Source organism: Geospiza fortis, unplaced genomic scaffold (assembly GCF_000277835.1).
Source record: "Geospiza fortis unplaced genomic scaffold, GeoFor_1.0 scaffold282, whole genome shotgun sequence".
NCBI lineage: Eukaryota > Metazoa > Chordata > Aves > Passeriformes > Thraupidae > Geospiza > Geospiza fortis.
In genome coordinates this window covers 685203-705254 of record NW_005054424.1, presented here as the reverse complement: position 1 = coordinate 705254, position 20052 = coordinate 685203, and the positions used below count along the sequence as shown (strand labels likewise).

The following is a 20052-nucleotide window of genomic DNA, read 5'->3' as shown; positions in this document are numbered from 1 at the left end:
CCTTCACTATGCCCACAGCCCTTTGCTTTTCAGTCTTCACCTAAACACCTAAAATGTTGCACTTCAATATAATACAAAAAGAAATGTGAACATGACTCTAATACTAAAAGAAATTTCAGCAGTGCTGAGCATCTGTGCCCAAAACTTCTCTCCTACATCTCTTTTTCATGTGCTCAGAATATATATGACCATTACAGGCACCTGATACCAAAATTCTTCGTTTCGAAACTTCATAAGTTTCCGCTTTTCTAATTATCACTGTCCTTGCCTAAATTATAGGATTCTGGACTACATATAAAGTAATTTCATTCCTCATTTCTACATCAAATATATTACAATTTTCTATAGAGTTATCTTACTGATAATTGTTCTCTGCTAAGTTTCTCCTGACCTTTAAGCTGAAGAGAAAAGAAATATACATTTGTTTGTCTAAATGATGTCATGCCAACTGTAATTACTCCTAGAGCAGGTAACTTACATCTTGAGAAAGTTTATTTCTTCAAAACATTGAGATTAAATTACATTGCACCACTGAACCTGACTTATTAAACAGAAATAGGTCAGAGGACAGCTACTTGATGAAAGATGCATTCTATCATTTGAATGTCAAAGAGTGTGAAGCTGGCAAAATGTTGGGTGTCTTACTCTAGAACAAATAAAGGTATTGTTAATGTGAGAAAGCAAGCTATTCACAATTTTAAATTACTCTGTTGTCAGCTTCTTCATATAATTATATAGCCCTAGAAACTGAAAAAACCCCCAACCAAAAGTAATCAAAACATTTACACAGAATTGGAACCGTGAGTTACTGGGAAGAAAGTTTTATCAGCAAGAATGTCTCTAAAGGATTTTAGAGGGCTTATTTTGCCTCAAGATAGGTCATGTGTGCACCAAGAAGAATAAACCTCAAACTCCAAGACAACAGAGACAACCATTTTTATTATCATACTTCCAAATCTCTGGGTTTTAGTGGGTATTTTAAGTCCTTCACCTCCCTGCATAGTTGCTAAATAGTCCCATGTCTTCTCTAACCTGCACATTTTTCAAACTCCACAGAGGAGGATGGAAAACTTTAAATATAGTTCCCTATACTTAAGCCTTAAATAGTGCAAGGAAAATATGAAGTCTATCCATTTTGGTTACAAAAATATATGCTACATGAATAATGAGACCAAACTGCTGCACAGAAACTGTTCTTGTGGCTATCAGTGAGACTTGCATGTACATAACACCTGCACAAATAGATTCCTTTTTGCAAATCGGAATAATTTACATTCCTATATTTATTATGGCATCCAATTACCTCGATTTCCAAATTCTTTTCATTTCTAAGGATGTGACAGACTGTGAAATTCTTCTGTCCATTTGGTCTGTTCATTTTCTGTAAACAAGATCTGCTTTTCAAGCTCCTGGAGGGATGTCAAGTTCCCTAATAGCAGTACAGCCTGGAATTATGCATTTACCTGTGCCTACCTTGGAAGTATGCATTGATTTATAATCCTTTGGCTTCCCTTCATAAATTAAGTACTTGGAATGCTTTTCTTCAAGACACTGTACACTTTAAATATTTATAATTACAACTAGGGCCTGAAAAAACTTCTTATGTAAGTATATATTGCTGTTGATTTTTTAAGAGAATTTATTTTTGGCTTAGAGATTGGGAAGTAAGATGTTTGCTTAAAATAAATGAACTGATTAGTGAGTACATTGGTAAGTACTGCAACTTCATGAGTTAGAAAGGAAAAATAAGATATTTTTTAAATTTAAAATATTTGAGGGATGGATAGAATTGTGAGCTCTTTTTATATTTTTTTACGTAAAAGAAAAACACAAGGTTTAGTTATGACAATAGTATGGCCATACTGAAATACCAAGAGGAACTTATGTAAAACTCCTATAAACCTCTTTCTGCAGCCATCAAAACCTGAAAGTTTTAATTCACTAAGCAAACAGAAGTAAAAAATGCTTGGGATATTAATGTAATTAAGAGTAGATAAAATTACTGTGTAAAATATGAATTTAAATTGGTGAATCTGCAGAAATTCTTAGAATCATAGAACATTATGGTTGGAGAAGACCTCCAAGACCATCAAGTCCAACCTTAACCAAATACCACCATGACCACTGAACCATTTCCCAAAGGGCCACATCTGTTTGGTTTTGGACAACGTCTGTTTGGTTTTGGACACTTCCAGGGATAGTGACTCCATCACTTCCCTGGACAGCCTGTTCCAGTGCTTAACCATCCTTTCAGTGACATTTTTCCTATATCCAACCTGAACCTCCTTTGGGACAGCTTGAGGCCATTTCCCTTTGTCCTGTTGCTGGTTGCCTGGAAGAAGAGACTGACATCCACCTGGCTACAGCCTCCTTTCAGGTTGTTGTAAGGAGTGATGAGGTCTCCCCTGAGCCTCCTTTTCTCCAGGTTAACACCTCCAGCTCTCTCATCCACTCCTCACAGGCTTTATGTTCCAGATCCTTCACCACTTTCTTACCCTTCCTCTGGGGTGGCATTATTTTGTCCCCAGAACCTCCCCACTTTTTCAGTAGCATTTAAGTTAAAGTTGAAAAGAACTACTTTGATTCCACTGGTAAGCAAAACCAGAATGTTATATCTTGAGTTTTACTGATATAAACAAGTTACAGCATTTTTTACTTTTCAGAGTAGTTTGCTAGGAACAGGCCAAGGCACATCAGGAACCTCCTGGACTTGATAATGCTTCCACAGCCTTGCAAAATTTCAGTGGATTCGATTCCATTAATTTCCTTATGTGTAAATTTTTGAATACATTGTAAGCCTCATTATCCACAACTGGAAAAACTATAAACTGCATTCTGATTTATTTTAAACCTGCCTTCTGCCAGTTTCATCTGTTCTTGCACTGCAAAAGCAATTATACAGTCCTGTCCATATTCACTGTGCAACTCTAGAGATGACAGACCTTTCTCATACCATACTCTTTTTTTTTTTCCAAAATAAAATTTCCTTTCTTACTGCACCACTGGTTATATGGAAGATATTCCATACTTATAGTCATGCCTTCTGCTTTTCCCTGAATCTTTCCATTTCAACCAGAATTTCAAATCTATCTGAGGTATGAGAAGCAGTACCATATGCGGTATTTAAATAAAGGCAAAGGACATATTTATGAAAGAACAAATTATATTATTCTGTTTTCTATTCCATTCCAAATAATCCTTAAAAAACTTTTCCTTGTTCAACTGATAATGGAGACTGAACTGTCATTTTCATCACATTACCCATTACTACACTAACTACATTACTATGTAGACCTATGTATGCAAAGCTATTTTTTCTCCATATGAAATTTTTACAGTAATTTACAATGAAATTCATCTGCCACTTTGAGTCCATTCACTCAGCTTTATTCTACATTTCTAAGATCAACTTTCACCTTTAATACTGTGAATAATTCAGTATTAGCAGGATTTCTCACCATCCTGCTCGCTCTCTTATCTAATTCACTTATAACTATGTTGAATGTTACACTCTGAGCAGAGATCCTTCCACCTTTTTTTTCACTATCTTAGCCTCTTAGAAAACTAATCCTTTTTTCCTAATCTCTGTTTCTTGCCTTCTAACCAATTAGTGATTCACCATTTTTCTGTTCCATATTCCACATTCTAAGAAACAATTAGTTTCCGTAGAAACTTCTGGGAAGACCTTGTCAAAAGGCTCTGGCAATGCAGGCAGGCTCTACCAACAGCATCATATTTGCTGATCCTTTCAGAGAGATTCAACAAGTTTGCAAGACAGGGAAGATCATTGTTATAAAAAAAGCCATATTAATTTTTCCCAGGAAAAAAATTCATACCCATTCATGAGTCACATAATTCAGTGCTTATTGTAAATTTGTAGTTCTGACAGTACACATCTAGGGTTTTTTGACCCTGCTACTCTTTAATCACAAGTTAACAAGACCCTTCTCCAATGCAAAGGGTTCTGCAAAGGAAAATTCTGGCCTAGGAGCCACCCCAGTTTTTTCTGTAACTACATTCATCCATGGTGAAGCAAAAGTAGAAGTTAATAAACAGACTGGACTCCCAGTGTTTATTTACATGAACTTTTCTTGTTTCTGTTTTCAAGCAATATTGCAACTCATTTACTTCTGATTTTTAAAGTCTATCAATTGAGTAATTTGGAAACAAACCATCAGTTCAGACACCTTGCAAAAATTGTTTTTTGCAGTCAACATATAATACAGTTAACAGCCAAGCTGAAAAGGAGCCAATAGGAGCCTTAGAACAGTGGTACTCAGAAGCAGCTTAATTCTAGAAATGCAATCTTTACTTCCAAGATTAACTTGTCATTGAAATAGTTGAAACAGAACAACAAAAAAGGCATATTTCTATCATTTTTCATTCCAGATATTAAGGCTAAGGTGTAATAACATTTTTGTTCCCTGGAAAAAAGTATCAGAAAAGTGATCATCTTTTACAAATGACTAATGTGTTTTTAGGAGCTCTTGACAACACTGAAGAGTTTTTCACCACACTGGAACTTGACGACAAGCCTCTATTTAATTTTCTTGACAAACAAGAAAGTCTCAAACAGTTTTAATGGACTTAAAGATGTTAAACTTCAATTTTTCACGTGCCACTCACCTGTCAACTCTCTCCCCCTTTAAAAGTCAGTCTTCTGGGAGAACAGGATGTGTCTGGGCTGTTTGCAGTGGTACTGACTGCTGAACAGACATGTGGGAGGTCACAGTTTGGGAAAGGAGGACAAAGACTTACCTGCTTCTTTGGCAACATCTGCAGTTGAAATATTTTGGAGGTTTGGGCGCACTCGGAAGGTCACAGCTGGTCCCAGCACGCTGAAAGAGATTATTAAAAAAATGTAAGATTCACAGTCAAGAGACATGGCATAATATCCCTTATCAAAATAGGTTTTTAAAGAGAACCTATTAAGACACCATTTAGCCCTCTTCCTTTTGCTTCATTAGCTACATTTGCATACATTTTTATACATCTTGTGGTTTCCTCTGTGTATTTTGTGCCCGTCTGAAAGAATTTCAGTGACATTAACTAAACTTCAGAACACTTCTGTAAATACTATTCTTATTATGAAGATGGCAAAATGGAGGCACTGAAATTGCTATTCAGTGAAGTACAGCATAGCTCATCACTGGAATTCAGCATCCAAAGAAGATTACATGTACTTTCACATTTATATTCCCAATATCAACACAACTTCAGTTCCTGTTGTCACAATTGCAAGTCAGAGGGACAATATAAAAACTCAGAATATTTATCTTAATCATATTCTGCAAGAATATGTGTGGAGAAGAGATTGTGGAAATATCTGATCCAATAGCTGGTTTTGACCAGAAAAATACCACAAAGTATTTATCATTTAACAACAGAGGGGATAACAACTTTTGAGAGGAAACGATTTGACTCTGTGAAGACCTTTCTGCATATAGCCTGATGATCCTTTATGGCACTAAAATCTATGAGATGTTTACAGATGAAGGAACTGATTAGCCAGATGTAGAATGACAATGTACTCAGGGCTTCACCAAAAAATATCACTGTGTAATTTTAAGGAAAAATAAATCTATATTTGTAATGTTGCATTCATTCTCCATCCATCTCAATAAACATCCTACATGTACATCTGATGAAAGGAAAGAAGAAATTTCAGGTTCATGTCCTTTAAACTATACTTAAATACTTATTTACAAAACACATAAGAAAAACACACACAAAAATATAGTGAATGTATTATTGAAGAAAGATTTCTGGGGGACAAGAGACTATACCAATTATAATGCAAGAATTTACAGAGGAGAAGAGCATAGGGTCTGAAGAAAAACAAAAATTTGCACTATTTTGTAAAATTTACTTACATAATATGCATTATGCAAGTTCCTAAGGTTTTTTAACTCACATTATCAGAGAAAAGAATTATATTTACACTGTGAAGAGCAACCCTGCTTAAAAGGTGAACTGCAGGGGCTGGAACTGTACATGTAACAGCTTTTGACTTCCTATGGCAGTGGCTTAGGAGAGAATGAAATCTGAAAAATTTTTGCATAACATAAATAAATTGAAAAATATTTTGTTGCAGGGCTTGAAATGAAGTTATTCTTTTAGTAACATGTTCATCTTCTACAATCATAGAATGGAGAGCACTTAATGAAGTGTGCTTAATTGTATCACATATATCCTAGACAGAAATACCTTTAAACTTTTTCCATTTCACATAGTAAAAACTCTTTCTTAAATATAAGACTTTGCTTTGAGGTTACAAAGGGAATCAGAGTAAGAATAAGAATAAGAAATATCCTTTCATCTTTTACTAGCAAAGCATGCACTGCACACCTTTTATTCTGGAGTTAACAGGGACTGCCATTAATCAATCATTTTTCTTGAAGTACTCTTGGGGAGAGGGGAGAAAAAGAAAACAGATTTTATTGTTAAAGGACACTCTAAAAGCCTGGTCACTAATGGTCAAGAAACACTTTTAATAATGCCAGGCAAGTATAAAACATTTGTCAACATAATATTAATATTATATATTAAAATACTCAACAATAACAAAGTACTTTTTATTTGAGATAACTGCTGTACAAAAATCTAGACTGTTCTGTCACTAGCCCTGAGATAATCAACCATAAAGTGCCCCTGTTTTAGGATATCAAACACTGACTCTAAGTAATCTTGCACTGTCCTTTTTGTGCTGCCGTCAACCTAAGAGAAATGCTGATTCCTCTCAGGTGCTCAGATATTTACAGTGCCATTAGCAGTCTGCTTTAAATAAAAGCAGCATCACTCCAGTATGCAGCTCTTGCATCACCAAGATAGGAGGGAAAGAAAAACCAATATCAGATATTCCCCCAAATCTTCACTGCATAGTCGATTATAGCTGAGAACCTAGAACCAACACAAAATTTAAACCACAATGTAGTTATACTTCAGCTCTATCAGCAAACACAAGAAGTTTCCTGCCCTCCTTCCCTTACCTGAATTCTTTACTTTTCCCTCCAGCCACTCCCCGCTTCCTCCCACTTGTCCTGCCCTGCCCCACTCGCGGCAGCCTTGCACTTCCTGGCATCAGTAAAATCACAGATTAAAACTGGATCATTTCAGTGACCCAGCCCAGGCAGTGAGAGACAGGGATTTCCAAGGAGGGGAGCCTGTCAGCAACCATCCCACTATTCTCTACTGACTCCACCTGGATAATCCAGGAACCCAGGAAGATCTGAGTCATGCCCACATCAGTGTTGCCACAAGGACTGTCATTCTTCCTCACTGCTCAGGGAAAACAAGAACAAAAATAGTGTGAGGAAAAAAAATTCCTCATGCAAGTGGGATGCTACTGAGTTAAGACCATTCTTTTGCAGGAAAGAATAAATCTCAGAATCATTTGAAACACCCACTCATATGTTGCTCTGTCGGACATTGTTTTCCTCTACTGTAGCAATTGAATTCTTGTATGTTAGAAATCACCTGAGCACCACATCAGCCTGGCTTCACTAGGAATATTTGCAAAATACAGAAAACAAAGCAGCTTTTGTCACAACTTTTTGCACATTGGCATTCTGTTTATTTAAAAGCAAACAAAAGACCTTGAGACTACTTGGTCAAAATTGCATTTCTGCTTGATGTTTTGGGAACTGACTGCTTCAGGAGCTCATAAAATAAGATTTTTCTCATGGGGGCTTCTGGCAAAAGCACTCAATAAATAAACATTTCAATAACAAAAGATGCCCTTTAGGGAATTCCTCGCTGTTCATTATGTATTGGATGAGAACATTTAAACAAAACCAGTAATTATATGACTGCAAAATATTTTTAAAAGACTTTTTAACAAGAGGTCAACCAGCCTGAAAAAAGGTTTCAAGATGTATAAAATGCAACTCTGATAGGAAATTCGAGTAGGGTAGATGAGACTGTGTCAGACCCTCTGAAACCTGGCTAACATTAATGGCAATTGTCTTCAAACTGCTCTAATACAGGGGCTCACTGAAGCACACACATTTGTTTATAAGCTGATGAATTGCAAGCAAACCATTCCCACAGACCAGGGAGGTGCTGGGGGAGCAGAGGCATCGCTCCTGCTGGTACCCTACCCCAGCCAGCACTCACCCAGCTGGGCAGGAGAAAAGTCACACAGAAACCATTGACCAGGCTGAAACCTCACCCACATCTGACATCTGCTGCAACTGGGGTTAAAAATGTCAGGCAGGAGTTTTTTCTATCCCTGCCCTGAGGTGCATGGTACTATAATTACCCCCAGGTAAATCTGTAGTAATTTTTTTCTGACACAAATGAGCTTATACTCAAGTAAGTGAAGATTGTGAATCTTAGAAGTTATCTGGACTATACAATGTAATTGCACTTATCACTTTTTCCTTATACTTTCTTAAAAATTTTTTTTATTATAGGTAAGCAGTTCTGGCTTCAAGGATAATAAACAGTGACTTCGCCCCACACAAAATGTAATGTCTGTTGCAATGACCTGCTAAATTTATTATTTGAACTTTACCAACTAATTACCCCCCCTGTTGGCTGTCACGACTTTTGCCTTTTTTTTTTACTTACAATAATGTTGCCTTCAGTCATAATAAGGGTTTTTTTAACGAAGACATTCTAAGCATATTGCAAATTGTCACCCTTATGTGCTGTTGTCTTTTATTCTGTTTACTAGAGATGAAATAATTACAGTGTTTATACCAAAATGACTTGAAGGTTGATTGCTGATTTAATAAAATCCCCTCCCCTTGGGTTTATATTTCCCATCTGAAGGTGGGAGAGTGCACAGAACACAGAAACAAAGAATATTCTTTGTGTAAAATAGAAGTAGTTCCTTTTGTTAATTGTTTTACGACTAACAGCATTCTTCTTATATTTTCCCTGTCAACAAATGAATGATGTGAATAAACAGAGCTGGAGCGTGATCAATATGGCAAGGTCCATATCACTTTCAAGCCGTGGGTTATAATTATATTTATGAATGACAGGATTTAAATCTCCATAAATTATGTGCCAGGCTTTGAACGCCTGTTCCTCTCCCTCGTGTGCGCGTCTTCCAGCACTGCAGGATCACACCATGCGCGCACTGAGAGATGCACTCACAGTCTATCATACCCCCTAGTGGAAAAGGATCTCAGAAACAAGTGCCAACATGGCTCTGTGCACTCTTGAAGATGAGACATAGAGCTGATGCCAGATGGAATTGATTTGAGGTGGCACCTCATTTTTAAGATACAGGCAGAATGCAATTTCTCAAGACTGGAGGAAGATGAGGAGATTAGGATTGGCTATTTCCAACATGAAACATTCTCTTAATGACCCTATTTAATAAAACAGGGCTTGCCTTAATAAAGCTTAGATTTGAAATTAAAGTCACCACTTGTCTATATGTTCATTTCAAAATCCTTTAATCTCTGGAGGTTAAGAAAAGCAATTAGTAATGCTCCAGAGGACTATGCAAAGCAAATTTTATAGCAGTGAAGGTAATTGTCTCAGGAAACGTTTGGTGGGCTTGAACTAATGACTTGCAATGTGTACACATTTCCATGCCTTCTGTGTTTAGGAATTTGAAGCTTATGTCCATTGTTTAAATTGGACTGAAGCCTCCTTTTCACCTTCTCAATTTTGGAAAAATTAAGATGCTTGTGTTACTGTAAATGTTTTATATATTATATTTAGAGGTATATAAACATAGTTATGTCAAATCAAATCAATGGGGAAAAGCACATAATTAGCAGAGGCGTTTTTGTACTACATTACGTTTTTATAGCATGAATTACAGAGGAAAGCAAAGGCAGAAAATTTCAGCTGGACATTGACACACAATACATGAATGGATTAAGAGATGTACAATGGCTATTTTTTTTCTCCTTCTGATACTCAGTTGTAAATCAGTTGACCACTTGATTCAAGTTTTGCCAACATTTTTGACCAGAACTGTTGACCAGAATTTATTTTGTGAAGCATTGCATCATACTGTATTTAAATTACACAAGCAGGTACCTGACTGAGCTTCAAAGACTCAGGAAAGCTTGCAAAGGATGTGTTGTGCTGACCTGCTACAAAATAAAATCCCTGAACTGTTGAGTAGAGAATTATTGATCATCACTCAGACTTAATACTAAAAAGACACACATCTCTCACTCTTTAATATCTTTACTGTTCAAAGATTTGCTTCACTTTGCACCTGGACTGCAGAAATATCAATGTGGAGCTGTATGTCTTCTCACATTCCTATTGACAGGTATGTATGCACAGCAAGTGATCAATTAAAAAAACCTTTTTCTGTTTTAGCAAAATGAGTTTTTTGAGCTCTTCTCACGAAACTCTCAACATGCTCTCTAAAGTGCAGAATGATGCACAGTGTTCCAGAACACTCTGCAATACAGCAAGTAATATATTATCTATTAATATTTATATCCTTCATATACACTAAGCAGGAACAGTTTGCACCATTCTCTGAAGTGTTCTTGCACTAAACACAGCATAGAGAGAGAAAGTTAAAGACTTCTTGTACTGGCATTCCACCTGGCCTGACAGTGACCAGGAACTAAAGATGGAAAAGCAAAATCCCTGCTAAGGGAAAGACACTAATTGCAGTGCTCACCAGGTAGTGCCTGATTTCCTATCACCACTTTTATTTCATTACATGGGTTTTCACCAGGCAGCTGGGAGGCAGAACCACAAAGGTAGACCACAAAGATTAGAAAGGTTGACAGCTTCAGAGCAATCACATCTCAAAAATGCAGCTACATGGGAACAAAACTTAGGTCTGGATTTGATGGTAGCAGCCCAGATTTACTTCTGCAAGTTACATTCTTCATTAATCAGGTATGAATTATTAGGTGTCTAAGTCTTGGACACCTTGTTGTGCCCTTTTTTCTCCCCCTGACATGATAAGCACTGAGGAGTGACTGCACAGAGCAGCATTTCAGGGGCAGAGAAGAGGCCACGACAAGGTGCTCAAATAATGAAATGCCTGACACACTACTGTCATTAGAATAATTTCCAGACTGAAATCACAGGAAAGGGATGACTGGCCCAGGAAGGGACACTTTCCAATAACAGCAATCCATGTCTGGTGGGTATCTGATACTAAAAGATGGAGCTTTAATTATTTTATATTAATCATTAATTTTGTATTAATCATTTAATCTATATGCATCAAATTGTGCTAAGTACACTGATCCTAATTTACATTGCAAAAGATGATGAAAGAGTATTTTAAAGATTTTACAACTTGCTTCATCTGAGGTGAAGATTATTTTGCTAAGCCTACAATTTAAATGATTTAAAAAAGAGACAACGCTTAATTTAGAGATTGATGCTACACTCAGTTTGCCCTATTTTTATTCTTCACAAAATGCAACTTTTGATGATTACTCAATATCTGTGAATAATTTGCAGAGTTTTAAAATAATTTTTCTATTAATCTGTCACAAGCCATGAAACTTGACATTTTCACCACACTGAGTACATGAAAGTTGCCAGCTTTGCCTGCCATGCAAATAAGGTTCTTAATTACAGTATTTAAAAGAACAAACCATACAAGTGCTATAATTTCTTACAGTAAAAAAAACAACTGTTTGGACCCTGTGAGGGTGGAAGAATGGTCTCAAAAAGCTTCTTAAATGTACAGTGATTTTTCTTCCACTCCCCAAGGATTAAGCTAAAGTATAAAATTTATGTAATAAAAAAGAAAAAAAAACCCATTCTATTTATATTTCCATTCTCCTTCTTTATACCTTTGTATCTACAAACAACAGACATTTTTTATATACACCCAGTAAGCCTTCAATGCATTTTACTGGCCTCAGCCCTACTCACCCTGTACACACCTGTGTTGTTAATGGAACAGGCTGAAAGCACATATAAAATTTCTCTGCTGGGATGACAGTCACCTTTTGCTCTGCTTGCACAAGCGACTTTCAATCCTTAATGAGGAGCATGACTCGCATGTTAGGGCTGTTACAGAGGTACAGGTTCAGAATGTTCAGAGCTTTGATAGGATCCGTGTAGGACACAAATTTCTTGCATCAGTATTAGGCAGCACAACCGAAGACAAAAAAACCCCAAACTTTGCTGCAGTCTTAGTTCAAAAGGCCACCAAATTTTGAGTGCTACAACCAGAGCTCTCCTGCTCGTCCTCATAAGGACCTGTTGGCTTCTCCCTTAGCTCTGAGAACACCAATGAGAAGATTTTTTTCTTGAGGCTCCCCTGCCAGCTGTGAGGCAGAGATATTTCCTTGGCAAAGGAGGCACTGCAGGTAGAATTTATTGGGCATTTTCAATTGCATCTACAGATGCATATTTGCTCTGTCTTTATGGCTCTTAAACCATACAAACCCTTCCACAGGCAGGTTGTAATTCAACTTATTGACCTGTTTATGCAATATTTACTAGCTAGGCTGTAACAAAAATGCAAAAGAATCCTTTATCTTTTTCGGCTGGGTCAGCAGGTCTGTAATGCTCATGCAATCCAACTATCCAGGTCACAAAATGAGAAAAAAAAAGTGTGTTGTACTTCCAGGACAATCAGGCAGCCAAGGGCAGGAGGATCAAGACAGACATAGACATAAAATACTTTTTATATTTCTTCTAAGAGGTTATTCTTTTAAACAAATTCCTACATGAAAACCTTTTTTTAATTTCTAATATTAGTAATTCTATTTGTGGTTGAAGCTTTAGTTCAAGAGTGAGAATCACAGTTCTCTGTTTCTATTCTCATATCTGTCATCAAGCCCTGTGCCATTTTAGGGAAAATGAAGCAAACTGCCTTGGGTTTCAATCTACCCATCTGCAGAATGGATATTATTACCTGTTAATAATATGTGAAGTGTTATATAAATCAAATGCATTGGCACACACTCAATGACTTGCTAGAAAGAAAGGAGTATATCCTGCCTACCCTACAATGTTATGAACTTTGATTTTATTAAAAAAGGAATATGATGGCATCCTCAGTCACACAGAGATATGAGTAGCAGAGAAATATGAAGTTAAAAAAGGTTAGACTTCAGAAGTTGACATATCTGTAAAAACCTTCTCTTGAGCAGGGACCTAGGAGCTCATGGAAATATATCAATAATAGTGGATTCATTCTGCTTTTGATTACAAAGATGCAAATCCTCTATTTTAATGAGATTAAATGTTGTAATGGAAAGCCAAGCACCACACATATTATTTATAAGAGTCTCCTTAGATTTTTATGGTCTCTCTCTTTGCAACATAGAATTCATAAAATGCTGCAGGCCGAAATCCTTCCTGTTACTTTAATGATTTTTATATTTTTCTAGGAGGAAAGTTACAGTGGAGAAGGCAAAATTATCCTGGTTATATGCACATTCATTTAAGAAAAGAACACAAAATGTATTGTACCTCAGGGGGAAAAGACACAAGACTAATGTAATGCTAAGGTTGTGGAATAACTCATTTTTAAGTAAGGAAATGCATAGTTTAAATTTTCACCTTTTTTTTCCTTATCATCATTCCTCTAAAAAGTGATGAATCTTTATATTATAAATTAGTTGTCAAATAAGACAATATGTACCAGAAAACACAATGTAATTTCTTATAAGTGCCTGCATGCAATGATTTACAGCAATACATTTTTCACATAATTTGTTTCCCAGACTCATTAAATCTGTGGGAGAAGTCAGGTTTGAATAAAAGGGGTTCCATTATTTCTGAGCTATGCTTTTATAACACTTTAAACAAGATTATGTCAAATAACCACAGTTAGGTGTTTGCTATTTAAGATCAGAGAGCAGATGAAAAATACTGCTCAACTTTCTTGAAAGATCTACCTTTTTATTGAGACTAAGCATGGTATAGTTCAAATTGAAATATGAATCTTGCTTAATAACTAGACAATAAATGGAGTTGAAAGTTTAAAAAATCTATTTCTAGTTAATTTACAGCATCTTAAGGAGAGCAGGATGAGTTATAGAACATTCCTCTCAGTAAATATAAATGACATAGACAACAGTATCCAGAATCTGCCAATCTGGAAAAAAAAGCTTTGCAAAAATGTTAATCCACAGATGTTCAACATACAACACAAGAAAAGATTAATCATACCAAATCATGGAGAATCTGTACAATGGAGGGAACTTTTCAAATGCAAACCTAACAAGACCCTGTGCTACCTGACCTACCACCGCTCAGTGGTTAAATAATCCTCCCTCACACTGTCCTGCCCCTCAATAATTTCCTGAGTTGTTCACATTTAGAGCATACACACACCACATGTCATAACCCATCAGCACAATGGAGTGAAAATGCCAAGTATTGTTCCAGTGTTCAGGTTCTGGATGACTGAATATGATTAACTGGTTGATTGAATTTTTCAGGTGTTATAAAAGTACCGTGACAAACAATGAACAAAACCTACAGTGCATGATTAGGACACTACAGCCAATGCACATGTTTATAATAGGTGAGGCTGGGAGATCCACTCACCCCTCTGCCTGCCCAACACTTCCAATTTGGAACTGTTTTAAGCTGCTCCAAACTTTCACCACTTGGTTTGATTTTCAGATATCTTCCTCAGTTCAGGTTCTTTTCACTGGGATGGTTGGCTGGCTTTTCAAATTGTATTTATTCCAGCCCAACCATTCCAGCTCTTCCTAAGAGCAGGGATAAAGGTAGGCAGGGTTTGGTTGTGTAAGGCCTGTTCTTTGAAATGAAAGTGCAAAATGTCTCTAACCCCAGTACTTGGAAACAAGAGATTTGAAGTATGAAAAGAATGTGCTTGTAACTATTATCATGATAAGCCTTCCAAATTCAAGCTTTTGTTAAAATCCCCGTTTATACAAAACTGTTAAAAAAATATGGACATGCTACTGTATAACAGGAAAAATCTCTCTTCAAACACAGAAGTGCAGCCTTTCTTTTTAAAGTGGTTTTTTTTCAGTAGGATCCTTGAAATCCAAAGATGAATGGTGGCCAAGTAGTAGAGAAGATCCTAATTTCTATTTTATCAGACTTCAGGAGATGTGTTGCAAATGCAGTATGGAATAACAAATATTTAAAGGTCCTGCTGTTACTCTAAATTCTGGAATCATTCACTTCAGACTTAGAATTGGTCTCAGTTCATTTGAGGAAAAATAATTTCAGGAATTTATTTATTTATTTATGTTAAAGGCCAAACACCCCTGTCTGAATGGAGAGCTGATTCCTGGAACTGCTGAATGCTCAGGTAATGGAATGCTCAGCAGATTGGAGCCAATGGGATTCTGTCTCAGTCAGGGTAAGTTTCTTTCAGAAGAGGCTGAGCAAGCCATGCAGTGAGACATCCCACTGGACACCTTGTAGTGGTAGAAGCTTTTACACTAATCTTTTCATGCATAACTCCAGCCCTGGATGGTCCTAATAAAACCCCATATCTCATATGAGTTAAATATATCAATTCACGTTTGCCAAGCATTTTGATAGTGTAGTAAAGAGCACTATAGGAAAAGAAATCCAAGCCAAAACAGAAGGAAATGGGGTTTCTGACCTCAAAGCAGAATTTGAATAAAGTGCAATAAATAAAACCTGAAGTCACACATTGAACAATGAAAATAAAATGAAACATTGAAGAGCTACTCATTAACTAAGGATTTCTTTTCTGCTCATGAAATAAAACAGTTGGCTGTAGAAAAATATATAGATGTGATTCAATATTTCAGAAGTCTATCATAATTAGTGTTATTCAAAAGATTGGCCACTTGAACAAAACAAAACAAGAAAATGGCTTGAGTTCAGCCCAAAGTCAAATTTTTGTTTATTCTCATCGCCTACATAAGTCAAGCTTAGTTAAATTTTGAAACTAGTTATTACTTCAAATTTATAGTATTTTCTTTTCAAAATGTGAAATCACATTGCTGTGTCTGGTACAAAATTTGAAAGATATTTATCAGCTGAAGTCTTCATATGGCTTCCTTGTATAACTTCAGTTAACCTGAATTTTTCATTTTTCATATAATGAACTATTTAAGTAAACACTGAATTCACCTGTAGTCCCAGTGGGGGTGGGGATCACTGTGAAGGGAAAGCTGAACAACCAGCCTGAATCCTGGGTGTTGGAGAGTCAGACTGAAAGATGAGGGATTTGGCCTTTTAACTTAGTTTTGGATGCACAATATAAATGCATCAATTCATGATAGGGGAATAGTGGTTAAATGAAATGGCTTTGCAATCCAGGATGTTATATTAGATAACCAAAATCAGCCTTTTCAACTTAAAAAAATCTATTTATATTAGCATTTCAAATTTAGCCTAAGTGTCCTGCTCAGTCTTAACATTATACATATAGATTATATGGTTATATAGTGAATTGTTACACTTCAAAACAACAGCAGCAGATTGAGATTAATGTAGTTTATGGAATGAATAAAGAATGATCTGCTAGAGGTTTTCTGCTGAAAAAATATATATGAAAATGGAAATGCTGGTCAAGTTATCACATCTCCTGAAAGTTCATTTCTTTGAGTACTGAGTTTTGGTATATTAGAAGGCAAAAATGAGGAAACTGCCATTAAGACAAATGGGTGGAGGAAGCTAAAGCAGAACAAAATGGGGAAAAAAGAGACACCTAGAGCAAAAGATCTTCAATGGCAATTGGGAAAATCATATCAGTCAAGACAGAATGTAATATTCAGCTGAAAATCTCACTCTTAACTGGAGGCTGAAAATGGTAGGATATAAGGCATGAAATACTATGAAATCAGAATAATCTGTTTTCTTTCCATACAAAGGTATTATCCTAAGGTCAGAGCTGATGTTGGCAGTAAATACCCCAAATGTGAGAACATTAAATACAAATTCAAAAATTATTTGTATTCTCATCAGAAACCAGTTAAGTCATTTATGCTCTAATCAATGACTTTGACTATTAATTCTGTGTCCTTTCTACTGTTTCCAGTTGAGCTTGGAGATTTTGGTATTTTTATTATATTTGGATGTTTCTTGATAAAGTCCCATGTTGTGAATAACTCAATTACATGAAGAAAGCCAATGTTGCAGATTGCAAAGTCATATTTTTTTTAAAGAAAATAGATATAAACCCTCTGAAATATAAGTACCCATCTGACTTCAATCCCTGATACCCGTCCAACAATCAATCACCAGGGGCATTGGACACCCATAATTAGATTATAAAATCATAACTATAGTAATTTTACGTCTGCTTGCATAATTACATCAGCATGCTAATATCCTTTTAATGGTCTCTAATGATGTAATAAGAAATAATGGAATTTATTTGACAGCTACATAACCATTAACAAAACATATTAAGCATAACTATTACTTCCATAAAGATTCAGGCTGTATCCAAAAGTGACAACTAACATGTTGGATCTTATTTTCGGTGTTGAAATATTTCTAATTATGAATTCCCTAAATCTATTCCCACTCATCTGCTTCACAGGGCGAGCAAAGTTTATGTCAATGTGAACTTGACAACAAATCAGCTGTAGAGATGGACTGAATGCTGTGGAAGACAAGCCTGGGGATATCCTGTGAACTGAAGTCTATCCTTGAAGTTGGCAGGATTGTGAAAGACAATTTTATCTTCATAGAATAAGCTGATTACTACCAAGCACCAGCTAATCAAGAGCTGACACAGGGTGTTGGATTCCTCTCCATGGCAATCGTTCACTCACCTAACTTCAAAGCACAGGGAAAAACTAAAAATGTAGGCAAGAGGGAAAGATATTTGCGGACAAAACTAACTAAAAGCAGTAATTTATTAGTGAAGCAGTTCCTTTAAATTCTTTTGGTTTGGTTTTTTTGTTTTTTTTTTCAGAGAAAAGGACTATAAATTGGTAACTGAGAATTTAAAGAACTTTGAAAGAACTCACCATTTACCCTCTCTCCTCAGTTCTTGCACTGTTCCTATTTGACTTTCTCTATACTCTCAAATTAACCCTGTGATTCTCATTAACATGTCATTACTCTGAAATCTTTGCAGTGATTTAAAAAAACATTGGGAATTCTTGGACAGAAAAGAAAGAATTGAGAATTCCAGACCAAGCAAATACTCAGGTCAGAGTTAAAGTAGGCTAGTATGACAAATTCTCACCCCTTTAATAACTCCTCTTTCTCCAGGCTGACTGATAGTTTTTTCTACATAACTTCCCCATTTTTACCAAAAAAAAAAAAGAATCTTTAAGAAAAAGGATACTTTTAGCTGCCAGTGAATAAAATAAATCACCCATGATACCTTAGCCCAAGTAAGAAGCATATTTCCTGAGAAATATCTCCTGATATGTCAGTGGTGACTTTAACACGACATCAGGTTTTTCCTGAAACCTCTCTCCATGAGGCCACAAAGAAGCTAACCAGAATATTCAAATTTTTCCACTGATAGCGGTGCAATGGCAAGAAAACAACAAATCCAAAAAGTGTTAACTCTTTTTTTGGCAAGGCCTTTGTCTAAAGCTTCTACTACTGGTTTACCTACTGGTCAATTCCACCGTCCTTTAGTACTTTATGGGTTTAACCTGAATAAAAGCATCTCATTGTCTTGAACAAAGAAAATTTGTTATGGATGAATTCTTCACAGATTTGAGATTTAGGATAACCCTTCACAGGTTTATTGATTTTTTTTAAAGGCAAAGACTGATAAAAACACTGTAGGGATAGAAAGAATGCTCACTCCCATCTGGACTTCTGTTATTCATACCACATTTTTAAGTTAACGACCATGCAAATATTTTCAGTACAGTCACGTGACTGCATATTAACAGATGCAAAATATGCAGCTAATTCTGCACATTAAAAGAAAGATCCATCACAGCTGGCTATACCACTGGAAGGATATTTTACATTAGAGAACAAGTCTACAGCCTATCAACTGCAATGTGTTGTGATTTATCAAATGATAAAAAATAACCAAAAAGCTTTAGACTAACAGTTAAAAAGGTAGGTGAAAATGTTCCTGTACTGTAAATAAATGAAGTTAATGAAGCTGGACCCCCTGATTCAGCAGAGAAATTTTCCATGGGATTTCTTCTTTAAATGTGCAGTAGACTTTATCTGCTACCGTCCAAAGTCAATGGTAAAAACTCTCCTTACAAGAAAGATAATAGAATACCATCTTATTTTCAATTTAAAAACTCTATTTATGAAATACAACCAAAAGACATTAATCAAAACAAACAAAATATGGCAGTATTTTCCTTCTCAATAACTAAAGCCAATATGCCTGGTATTTTCCAGGTTTCTGAAGATTTTCTCACCAGTAGTCCATTTCTCCATTCAAATATAGTTATAGAATGGGTACAATTTTATTTTTTTTTTACAATCAAGAATAAACACTTCCATTAAAGATGAAGCATCATCAGACTATGATTTAAAAAATAGTATTAAACAATTAATCCCATTCTGTAAATGAAGTTCAAACAGTAGCTGATGGCAGCACAGGTGAGGCTGAGAGAGATGTTGTACTTCAGCAAGCCAACTCATGGGCCAAGGCAAGTAGTCCCAAACCACCTGAAACACAGGCAGGAGCTGGATGCTACCCAGACATCAGTTATTTCCTGTGTGCCCAAGATGTGACTTCTTTTCACAAAACCCTCCCACAGCTGACCCTTTTTTTCAATTACCTTGACTCAACCTCCTTCTGTTTTATACAGAGAGGATGAATTTTTGTGAAGTACACATTCCTTCCAAAATGCCTTCAGAAAATCCTCAATCTAAAACTCTTCACTAGACATGGCAGATCATAACCTCCTAGTTCATGACATTAACATGCAGAGCATTCATCAGTATGAATCATAGGAGGAAAACCAGTGCTCAGCATAGCTGAACTCCCTGTGACTTGTTAAATAAGTAGCTGACCAAAAAGCATGACCTAGTGTGCCATGCGCCAGACTCAAAGCCAGGCACCCAAGTTTTTATCCATCTCTGATGTCTTTTTTCCCCCTGGCAATGCGGGATAAAATTACCCTTCAGAAGACTTTCCTTGCCTAGAAACTGTTAAATAAAGTGGGTAATATTTGTACAGTATTTGAAACAGATTAATTTTCTCTATGAAAGAAGAAAAAAATTAATCCTTTATCA

At 36.1% G+C, this 20052-nt stretch overlaps 1 protein-coding gene across 1 annotated transcript in view; it reads right to left on the bottom strand.

The window, feature by feature from the left end:
• LOC115948536 (receptor-type tyrosine-protein phosphatase N2-like) overlaps positions 1 to 20052 on the bottom strand; it is a 175047-nt gene that overhangs the window by 124068 nt on the left and 30927 nt on the right. Inside the window, exon 6 of the mRNA XM_031061727.1 lies at positions 4759 to 4838. Coding sequence (XP_030917587.1) covers positions 4759 to 4838 — 80 coding nt within the window. The remainder of the gene's footprint in view (positions 1 to 4758; positions 4839 to 20052) is intronic.